The following is a 12,065-nucleotide window of genomic DNA, read 5'->3' on the forward strand; positions in this document are numbered from 1 at the left end:
ATGCAGCTATGTATTTATTTAAAAAATGTAAATGTGCAAATAGTATATATGACTTACTTTCACTCATTTTTAGCCTCTTGTGATCACCTGTACAACCACAGTCAGAAGGAACTAGGAAAGGGAGTATCAGCTGTCAGACACACGTGCTACAGTGATCATATGCTAACAAGAAACATGTCAATATGAGGTGAGAGCAGAGTGACAGAGACTTGGGCTTATCATTCTACATCCTGCAGCAGTTCTTGAATAACTGTCGTTAGAATTCATGAAAAGTGGTTTGCCTACAGAATCTCATTGTTGTTGGAGATGGGGTGTTGGACTCAAATCTTTAACCTCTAAAACAAGGAATCATTGATGACTTGTCTTCAGCAGCTCTCCACAAAGCCATCAAGAAACACTCATCACCCATAATGAGAAATTTACTTAAATAGGAGTCCAAAATCTTTTATTGCTATTAATACACAATACAACAAGAAAACAAAAAGCATCCAATGAGGGGAATATACTAAAACTGCTGCACAAGCTACATTATGCTACATTGTTCAAGCCTTATTGAAATTAAATTTTTGGCCTTGGAAACACATTGGGGAAGATTTACTAAAACAGAATCTGGTGCTGTTATGCATAGTAACCAATCAGCTTCTAGCTTCATCTTACTCAATTAAGCTTTGACATTTAAACCTATAAGCTAATTGGTTATTATGCAGTTGCACCAGATTCTGTTTTAGTAAATCTTCCCCAATGTGTTTCCAAGGCCAAAAATTTAATTTCAATAAGGCTTGAACAGTGTAGCATAAAATGTCACAAAACATAAGATTCTGGATAGAAATATCTAACAGGAGAAAAAAAATCAGTATGTGATTGTGCCTGCGCCTGTGGCCAGGCATTGGTGCTCTAATTCTTGCCATAGATGCAGATGCAATCACATATTCTTTTTTTTTTTTTTCTCCTGTTGGAGATTTCATCAATAATATTCAAAAGACCCGTTCTTCCCTATCAGTGATAGCCCCATGTACAACACAAACAAAAATAATTAAAATAATTAAAAGATAAATATACCCCTGTAGCTGCTGTTCATAGATGGTATATGCCCCCTGAACCAATTATACAATTCTAATCCACAGTGCTACAATGCACACCAGTATGTGACTCCAATATGTATCAATAACATCAGAAAATAAATATGTTAAAAAACTTTTATTATGTGCATACATACAGTTGTGGCCAAAATTATTCAACCCCCAATGCTGTAAAGGGGTTTAGGGACTATAGTGTACATTTGGAATTGTATTCAGAATCAAATCCTACAAGGACGTTGTAACTACCCAAATGCAACTAAAATGACATCAATTGTTTATGTAATACAGTAGTAAATGGTTCTTATGTGGTTTCTTCATTGCCACAATTATTCAACCCCTTAAAGACTACCACTCTGAAGAACAGAGGTTCATACAGGTGCTTTCCATCAGGTATTGAAAACACCTGTGGATGTCACCGAGCAGCAATCAAGCATAATAAGCACCAATTAGGCAGCTTTAAAATGACTGTGATACTCAGCTCCTTCTAGACATTTACTGGTGTGGTTACAAACATGGTGAAGGCAAGAGAATGGTCCAGGAAGACAAGAGAAGAGGTGATTTCTCTTCACAGGAAGGGCAATGGCTATAAGAAGATTGCAAAGATGTTAAACATACCAAGAGACACCTTAGGAAGCATCATTCGCAAATTCAAGGCAAAGGGCACTGTTGAAACGCTACCTGGTCGTGGCAGAAAGAAGATGCTGACTTCGACTGCTGTGCGCTACCTGAAGCGTAGAGTGGAGAGAAGTCCCCGTGTGACTGCTGAGGAACTGAGAAAAGATTTGTCAGATGTGGGTACAGAAGTTTCAGCCCAGACAATAAGACGCACACTGCGTAATGAAGGCCTCCGTGCCAGAACTCCCAGGCGTACCCCCTTGCTGTCTCCAAAGAATAAGAAGAGTCGACTGCAGTATGCCAAAAGCCATGTGGACAAACCACAAAAGTTGTGGGATAGTGTTCTGTGGACTGATGAAACAAAATTAGAACTGTTTGGGCCCATGGATCAACGCTATGTTTGGAGGAGGAAGAACAAGGCCTATGATGAAAAGAACACCTTGCCTACTGTGAAGCATGGTGGAGGGTCAATCATGCTTTGGGGCTGTTTTGCTTCTGCAGGTACAGGGAAGCTTCAGCGTGTGCAAGGTACCATGAATTCTCTTCAGTACCAGGAGATATTGGATGGAAACGTGATGCAGTCCGTCACACACCTGAGGCTTGGGAGACGTTGGACCTTTCAACAGGACAATGATCCCAAGCATACCTCCAAGTCCACTAGAGCATGGTTGCAGAGGAAAGGCTGGAACATTTTGGAGTGGCCATCGCAGTCACCAGACTTAAATCCGATTGAGAACCTCTGGTGGGACTTAAAGAAAGCAGTTGCAGTGCGCAAGCCTAAGAATGTGACTGAACTGGAGGCCTTTGCCCATGAAGAATGGGCGAAGATACCCGTAGATCGCTGCAAGACACTTGTGTCAAGCTATGCTTCACGTTTAAAAGCTGTTATAACTGTAAAAGGATGCTGTACTAAGTACTAAGATTGAATGTCACTTGGGGGTTGAATAAAACTGATAATGCTGTGAGCACAGAAAAGACATTTGTGGTTATTTCATTATAACTGTTATGTTATATTTGTCTGACCTACAAGTGCCTCTTTAATGTAAATGTAAGCAAGATGACTGAATGATCAAAAGCAATGTCAAACTGGCCAAAACACTCAATTTCAGTGGGGGTTGAATAATTTTGGCCACAACTGTAAATATGAGCTTTTAGTCCATATGCACTATATTGCCAAAAGTATTGTGCCAGCCCTCCAAATCATTGGATTCAGGTGTTCCAATTACCTCCATGGCCATAGGTGTATAAAATCAAGCACCTAGGCATGCAGATTGCTTCTACAAACATTTGTGAAATAATGGGTTGCTCTCAGAAGCTCAATGAATTCAAGTGTGGTACTGTGATAGCTTGCCACCTGTGCAATAAGTCCATCCGTGACATTTCCTTGCTACTAAATATTCCATGGTCAACTGTTAGTGGTATTATAACAAAATGGAAGAAACTGGGAACAACAGCAACCAAGCCACAAAGTGGTAGGCCATGTAAAATGACAGAGCGGGGTCAGCACACGCTGAAGTGCACAGTGTGCAGAAGCCGTCAACTGTCTGCAGAATCAATAGCTAAAGACCTCCAAACTTCATGTGGCCTTCAGATTAGCACAACAACAGTGCATAGAGAGCTTCATGGAATGGATTTCCATGGCCGAACAGCTGCATCCAAGCCTTACATCACCAAGTGCAATGCAAAGTATTGGATGCAGTGGTGTAAAGCATACTGGCACTGGACTCTAGAGCGGTGGAGATGTGTTCTCTGGAGTGACTAATCTGTGGGGCAATACAATGGATGTGTCTGGTTTTGGCGGTTGTCAGGAGAATGGTACTTGCCTGACTGCATTGTGCCAAGTGTAAAGTTTGGTGGAGGGGGGGTTATGGTGTGGGGGTTTTTTTTCTCTGTTGGGCTTGGCCCTTAGTTCCAGTGAAGGGAATTCTTAAGGTGTCAGAATACCAAGACATTTTGGATGATTTAATGCTCCCAACTTTGTGGGAACAGTTTGGGGATGACCCCTCCCTGTTCCAACATGACTGTGCACCAGTGTACAAAGCAAGGTGCATAAAGATATGGATGAGCGAGTTTGGTGTGGAGGAACTTGATTAGCCTGCACAGTCCTGATCTCAACCCAATAGAATACTTTTGGGATGAATTAAAGCGGAGACTGCCAGCTAGGCCTTCTCGTCCAACATCAGTGCCTCATCTCACAAATACACTTTTGGAAGAATGGTAAAACAGTCCCATACACACACTTCTAAACCTTGTGGACAGTCTTCCCAGAAAAGTTGAAGCTGTTATAGCTGGAAAGGGTGGGCCAACTCAATGTTGAACCCTACAGACTAAGACTGGGATGCCATTAAAGTTCATGTGCGTGTAAAGGCAGGTGTCCCAATACTTTTGACAATATAGTGTATAAAAATCCATCTGTGACAAAGTGCTGAGTGCATAGAGTTTCATAATGTGTTGCCCGGCTCTCTGTAATCCCCTCTGGTGTTTTAAACAGACATATAAAGGCATGCAATTTGGCAGTGGCTTACATGTTTGGATGCTTAAAGTCCAATTTTTATTTCTAGTTTTGGATAAAGTGGAGAGGTATTAGAACACCCATCAGGTTTTTATCACTGTCTGTGTTGCTGTTAGAGAGAATCACTCTTTCTATTTGTGCTGTTTATTGCTGTTTATCACCAAAGTGAAAGAAAAAAAAATCCCCAATTTTGGGTTGTCACTAGAGCAGGGATGGAGCAGAATTCGTTTAATGGCAGCACTAGTTTTGGTGACCCTGGTGACAACCAGTGAATTGCTCACTTTGGAGGGATTTCCTCTAACTTCATATTTTGACTATGGGACAAGAAGGGAAGGGAAAAGCTCCACAATGGTACACAGATGGCAAAAAAATTCCTTTAGTTCTACTTTAATACTCTTCCCTGTGGGCTAGGTTATATGACACCCACAGCAACACCTGTTCTTAGGCCAGTTAACAAAGGGGACCATTTACAGGTTGTGGCTTAGAATGGTTCTAAAGTCATAAGGCTGTTTTTACCTTAATGCATTATTTTCATTAGGGTAAAAAAAATAATTTTCAGTGCCTGGTTTTCTCCCCTCCCCATATCTAAATACTTACCCTTTATTGGTCCAGAGCTGTGCTCATCTGCAGGTCTTCTGTCTCCACTCTCTCACAGGCTTGCCCGCGAGCAGCAGGAGGAATTGACTGCTGCTGTTGTCAGTTAAATCCAGTGAGCAGAGATCAGGGGTAGGGCTGAGCAACACTGTGTGTGTTAATGGACACACAGAGCACAGCTCAGGAACAAACACACGTGTGCCACCATAAGAAAAGGCTTCATGGTGGCACATGCAGAAGAGGGGGAGCCTGGAGTGCCGGTTGGGGACCCCAGAAGAGGAGGTTTGGGACTGCTCAGTGCAATACCATTGCACAGAGCAGGTAAGTAGAACATGTTTATTATTAAAAAAAAGTACAAATTAACTTTACTATAACTTTAAAGTCAACTCTCAGCTATTCTCAAATCCTATTCTCAATGGTAGGGAAGGCATGCCCTTACTAACCAAATTAAATCTTTGCAAAGGTTTTCTGGCTAATCAACTGTGTAGGAGGCACCTTGTTTTGTTTGTTCTTAGAGAGGAGATAAAATGGCTGACAGATGTGCATTAAGGAGGTATAAGGATCAGGACCCTGATGTGTATCATAACTGCCACCTTTTTACTTCCAGAGACAGTCTTGAGTACAGTGGATTATATTTTTAGCAAGTAACTAATGTTCTCTATAACATGTCAGTGGTCATATAGACGGAAAACATAATTTCATATGATAGACACTCCTCTATGTCTCGAAATGTAGATGCAATTAAAAACTATTTAAAATGCACTCATTCATCTTTTTTTTTGCATGATCAATTTAAACCTGATAATGTATAGTGATAGTTTTTCAACGCAGTTTTGTATTGTTGGAAATACTGAATACTGATTTTGTTTCTTTTTTTTCAGATTAGCTTTATATGTGTATGAATATTTACTGCATGTAGGAGCCCAGAAATCTGCACAAACATTTCTGTCAGAGGTAAGAAACTTTTAGCATTTTATCATTTGTTGCCTAGCCAATGAATACTAAAAGAGCACCTTTGTAAGAAAAAAAGTTCTAATTGAATTAATTAAGTCATTAAGTAATTAGAATGTGGGAAAATATGATTCTACAATCCAGGACTGCTATAATGATTTTCAATAAAAATTAATTGAAAAGCAGAGTAGCAGCTATACTGTAAACAACGGGGATGCTGTTCCCCAAGGATAACTTTCGATGGGGTTTTCTTCACAAAGGGGAACTATGGTATAGGATACAAAAACAAGACAGTCTTTGTGGTTTATTTTGTATTACATTTGCCTAACTGAAAGAGTGAAAGAGTAGGAGGTAGTACTTTTATATTTTAGGTTTACTTAAAAATAGGTGTATGACAGTGTGGTGAAAAGGTAAGGGAACCAAAGGATTCCTTTACAAGTTCACTAGAATTGGATAGGAAAGTATGTGCTCAGTAGTATCTTGCAAATACTGTAGGCTGTGTCAGCAAGGTTGGGGATCTACATAACTGATTTTCTCTCACATGAGATAAATACCCTGTGCCCTTCCTTCATTTAAAGCTGTAAAGAACAAATTAGAAAAATCCTGAGTTTGCATTACTGGAGCATAAAGGGATGATTGTAAAAAAAATCTGTGAATGCCGACATTCTCTGAATCAGCACCATTGATTCATATCTATCCCTTGCATATCCACCACATTCAACCCTTCACCACTACCTAGGATGACGTGCCAGTTTTCTTTGTCTGTTTCATAATATTTTGGGTTGTTCTTTATCCTCATGTTTTATGTGCTCAGAAGAAATAAACCTGCCCATCGATAGTTTGAAATTTGGCTGGCAAACAAGGGACTGGCCAGATTTCGATCCATCTATGGACAATCCCTGTTTGAGAGAAGTCGAACTAACGGCTGACTTCTGTTGAACAGGAAAATTTTTCTTGATCAGCTGGCCACAACCAATCGGCTGCAGCCACTGATCAATGTATTCTGACAGCAGAGGAGTTCAGATGTCAGAATACATTGGCACAGTGGGGAGTAATCCTTCATCTACCTGACTTGTGTGGATGGCTGACCAAAAAAAACAATGCATCTACGGCCAGCCTTAGTTTGAAAATTAAAATGTGTGTCTATATTGTTATAGAAATATCAGCACTGTTGCTAAAAAGTAATGAATAATTGACCCAGTACATTTTGAAAACCAGATAAAGTTTTAAGGCAATGGTTGCAAATGTATTAAATAACAGAAAAATTGTAATAACAGGAGTATATACACCGGGAGAGTGTATACAGTTTTAGAGACACAGTGTTGTTTTCGATGAACTGTCATCTACCACCAGCAGCTCTGAGGTGTCAAATCATTTACCAGGCTCAAAAATAGCTGTCTAAGCTGTTTCTGAAAAAAAAAATGCATTTTAAAGGTCAATCCATTAGACGATGAGACAATGGGCCAAATATCTCTTTATTTCTATAAAATGTAAATTTTGCCATTGGTACTGCAATACAGCTCTGGTTTATTCATTCAGCATAGCTTATTTAAAAATAAAACAGCTTTCTGGAAGTTGGTGAGCATGGTTTAAAACTGCTATATACTTAAAGCTTAAGTGTAGTAAAAATATAAAAAAAAAAACCCAGCACCTACATACGATGAATGAAAAGTGACCTTTGAGCTGCAGGTAGCTGTGTTGCTTGAAATCTTCAGCCCTCTGTCCCTTGGATACCCCCACAGCTGTGATCTTCCATAGGTGTGTGGGTTAATATGAGAGGCAGCACTTGTCAAAGGCATGCTTTCCACTCCTACATTCATAAAAGCTATACTATTAGTTTACACAATGAAAAACACTCTATGAATGCAGGAGGTAGAACATTCATTTATCAGACTGTCCTCAATTCATTCAGTACCATATTTTTTAATTAGAGACAGTAGACCTAACTGTTGTATGCCTAACATTTTTATCTATGGGAGTAGGGGGTGTGGTAAATATGAGTGATAATGTGTGGTGTTTTAAAACAGTGCACACTATTGTTGCACTTTGCTTTTTTTCCTTCAAACTATTAAGTGGCATGCTGTGAACAAAATGCGTCTCCAAGTATACGTGGTCAGCAACAGGGGAATGTTTTGCTTTGGGTACCTAAACTAATGCCGGCCATACATGGGTCAAAATTCAACCGATTTTTCATCTGGACCTAAGAATAATCGGACGATTTTCGCTCTGTTAGTGGCTCAATGGCACCGGCCGATTTTCGTGCTTCCTACCCTTCTCGGTGATTGGGCATGTTTGAAAATTCGTGAAAAACGACCGATTTTCGACTCAATGATGGTCAAATCGTACAATCATTTTTCCGAAAAGAATATGCACATGAGCCGTGACCTGGAAAGAACAGAAGTTTCACCTGTTATATGGAGTGAACTTTATGACTTGGTCGGCCGATCTTCGAAATCATTGATGGCACCATCGACGTTTTTGATTTTTGGACAAAAAATCATTCGGAATTCGACCCATGTATGGCCTGCGTTAGAAAGGGTCATATCAACTTTTTTTTAAAAAAAGGTTAGCTCAAATGTCTACTGCTATTATTTCAACCATGAAGTAAAATCAAGGAAAAAAAAGTACCCAATGAAAAGAGGAAATGGGTTTTGCTAAAGATCTGGATTAAAGCTGAAGTTTAATCTTCTTATATTTTGCCTTTCCTGGTTTCTTCTCCCCCACTCAACCATATGCTAATAAATTGTTTAAATAAAACCTTTCTGTTTTTATTAAGCCTTATTTTAGACCTGGTGATGTCATGTGTCTATACAATACAGGCTGATCACGGTTGGTGGTAGAGGCCAGTAGGGTGCTTCACATAGCTTCCTGAAAACATCACATCATCTTGCATCTGTTTCTCAAGAGCCCCTAGCCCTGATGCAAGCAGTGCTGGCTCTAGGAGGGAGTTATATAAGGCTCCAGGCACACTGGACATTTTAATAAAGCTGGTTGCATTAGCTGTGCACAGTCTCATTAAAAAATGTGAGTTTTTCAGCGGTTTTTAGCTTTTTTGCATAAGTGTTTAGCTGAGTTTTGCTGTGTTGTTCCGCATTTGTGTTTTTTAGTATTTTTTACACACAGAAAAATTTTTTGCTCAAAAAAAGTCCAAAAACACTGGTTTGCTGCCTTTTACCACGTTTTAGCTGCATTTTACCACTTTTTCAGCGTTAGAGCATTTTTTACAGCTAAAAAATTCCTCTAGAAACCCACTAGTTCTGGGGTTTTTTTTCCAGCCAAAAAATGCCCCTGCCAAAAAATGCTGATTAAAGCCTATGTGTGCATGGACACATAGGATAACATGCTTGGGAGTTTACTGGCTGTAGAAAAAACCGCCAAAAACCAAAAACAGCAGCTGTAAAAATGTCCAGTGTGCATGAGGACTAAATATCAATATGCCCTGATAGCTGTATGTCTGTCTGGAAGATTGGGTATTCTTTGTCAGGTGGAATTTACATACAGACTGCTACATGTAACTCCCAAATGTGATATTGAGCCACCATTAGAAAGAACTGAAATCCAATGAATGAACAGACCAGGGACAGTAAGGCTGGAGAGGAAAGGACTATATAATGCTGAATGACCTCCAGCCAAAAAAATTGAATGCACTCTATCTGACTTGCTGCATTTTATAATGTATGCTGTGAGAAAATCACAGTGTGCAGTGAAATCAGAGTAGGCAATTTCAGTACAGTAGAGGACCATGTACAACTTTGGAAGATTGAAGGTATGGCAGAAGTTCAGCTTTAAAGCAAAGTTCCTGACTGCTCCTAACCTCTCCCTGTGCAGTTAACTTTCAATTTTCTTTCCCTACAGCAGCTTCAAATCATTGACACTATGGGGCTGACTCTCTAAAGGCAAATAGACTGTGCACTTTGCAACTGCAGTTGCTCCAGAGCTTAGTAAATGGGAGGAAGCTCTACATCCAAGCGTACAAGCAAAAATGCTATTTTTTATTTTATTTTCCTTGTATGTGATTGGTTATTATTTTTAAAGTGAAGTTTTGCCTTATTTACTAAGCTCTGTAGCAACTGCACTTGCAAAGTCTATTGGTCTTTAGTAAATCAACCCCCCCAGACTGCTCTGTGTCCCCATTTGATAGCGATGAGGTTGGCTTACCCAAAACTCCTCTTACTGGCTCTTCTAAGCCTGTTGGGCATGTTTCAAAAACCATGCATTGCATTATGGTTAAAAATGGTTGCACGGGTGAATTTAAAAATTAATTCACCAGGACCACAAATTTCAGAACTCACAGTATTTACTGTGAACCCGCAATAACAAGTAATCTATATCTCCTAGCTAGTTAAAACAAACACCTTGAATGCATTTGTAATCACACAAAGATTTTCTGACTTGATCCTTTAGGGTGCATTCACACTTGTGTAAGTACCCTGCCCACAACTACCTGAGAGAGAACCCTGTGAGGTATGCTGCAATTAGCTAGATTGTAAGCTCGAAAGAGCAGGGCCCTCGAACCCCTCGTGTATTGTATTGTTGCTGTCTTGTCTCATGTTCTGTCCCCCTGCTATTGTACAGCGCTGAGCATACCCTTTGGCGCTATATAAATACTGTATAATAATAATAATAATTAGCTATGAGTAGACAGACACATTGAAAGCAATGAGAGGCTTTTGGCTCTCACAGCTAATCATGCCCACTTGCATGCAATAGCTAATGCTGAGACCAGCACTGAACTCACAGCTAATCGCGTGAACCCCAGCTGGGATTCTTCCAAGTAAAAGCGGCTAGAGTGCTTTCGCAAGTGTGAATGCAACCTTAATCTTAAATGTAAAAGAGTAGAGAATGGGAAGCTTCACAAATGCCCTGCAGATATTTGAGAACTGTGGAGACCACAAATTGTAGGACTCCCTCAAGAGTCGGTTCTGGCCAGCTCAGTGGATTGCTTCAAAAAAGGCCTGGATTCTTTCCTAGATACACAGAACATAACTGGATATTAACATTCATAGGTAAAGTTGCCTCTCGGGGGATCAGGAAGGAATTTTTTTCCCAGCAGGAGCAAATTGGATCATGCTTTGCTGGGGTTTTTTTTTTGCCTTCCTCTGGATCAATAGTGGGTATAGGATTATAACTTCTTTTTTTTTTTATGGTTGAACTGGATGGACTTTTGTCTTTTTCAGCCAGACTAACTATGTAACGATGTAACTATGACTTCCAAAAATCCAAAGTAGTGGCAAATCCAAACTGTGTCCCTAAAATATTAGGTTCTCTTTATAGCCGGCACAGTAAACATGCTGAATTTACCTTCCCTGCACTACCCTTACGAACTTATCGGACCTCATAAATATTCAGTACTTTAAAATATGGAACACATTTCCCTCCCCCATCTCCTCCAATACACAGCTCAGTGCTTAAACAGCCATTCACCAGGCCTGAGCTGTGTATGTTCAAAAAATTCACTGAATAACACACAGCATATATAGCTGCTCCCCCATCACTTTTACCAGCAATTCTCAACATGCAAAGTGACAGCTTGGACTTGCTCTGTAACATGTTGCTATATAAACACAGAGTTTATTGACAGTAGGCTCAATTCACAAGCAGTATTTTCCTTTTATAAATATGAGATAAAGTATCTCCTAGCTTTTTCAACATTTTTTTTTGCAATTCACAAATGTGCAGTGTTTATCACATAAAACCATTTGGTATTTTATCTCATGCGATACCCAGTGGGATGGATAAAGTGCAGAAGAATTAGAATCCCTGTCAGTTTTTATTGCTAATAAAGAGGTAAAATGGATTAAACTGTAGAAATCTGCCAACTCATGAAGTTTTGACTGGTATTTGGAACTGTTCATAATTCCCCCTAACTTGTCTAAGGCCCCAGTTCCAGCTGAAGAAAAACAGCCCCAAAGCATGATGCTGCCACCACCATGCTTCACTGTGGGTATGGTGTTCTTTTTGTTGATGTGCAGTGTTGTTTTTGCGTCAAATATATCTTTTGGAATTATGGCCAAAAAGTTCAACTTTGGTTTCATCAGACCATAACACATTTTCCCACATGCTTTTGGGAGACTTCAGATGTGTTTTTGCAAAATTTAGCTGGGCTTGGATGTTTTTCTTTGTAAGAAAAGACTTCCATCTTGCCTCCCTACCCCATAGCTGAGACAAATGAAGAATACAGGAGATTTGTTGTCACATGTACCACACACCCAGTACTTGCCAGATATTCCTGCAGATCCTTTAATGTTGCTGTAGGCCTCTTGGAAGCCTCCCAGACCAGTTTTCTTCTCGTTTTTTTCATCAATTTTGGAGGA

General features: G+C 39.8%; 1 protein-coding gene across 2 annotated transcripts in view; it reads left to right on the forward strand.

The window, feature by feature from the left end:
* The window catches only part of SSBP4 (single stranded DNA binding protein 4), a 631,862-nt gene that overhangs the window by 110,115 nt on the left and 509,682 nt on the right, over positions 1 to 12,065 (forward strand). For both annotated transcript variants that reach the window (XM_089687906.1, XM_089687907.1), the window contains one exon: positions 5,682 to 5,754. In XM_089687906.1, the coding sequence (XP_089544032.1) occupies positions 5,682 to 5,754 (73 nt within the window). The remainder of the gene's footprint in view (positions 1 to 5,681; positions 5,755 to 12,065) is intronic.

Source organism: Staurois parvus, unplaced genomic scaffold, assembly GCF_062004578.1.
Source record: "Staurois parvus isolate SC_StPar_1 unplaced genomic scaffold, SC_StPar_1.0 ptg000439l, whole genome shotgun sequence".
Lineage (NCBI taxonomy): Eukaryota > Metazoa > Chordata > Amphibia > Anura > Ranidae > Staurois > Staurois parvus.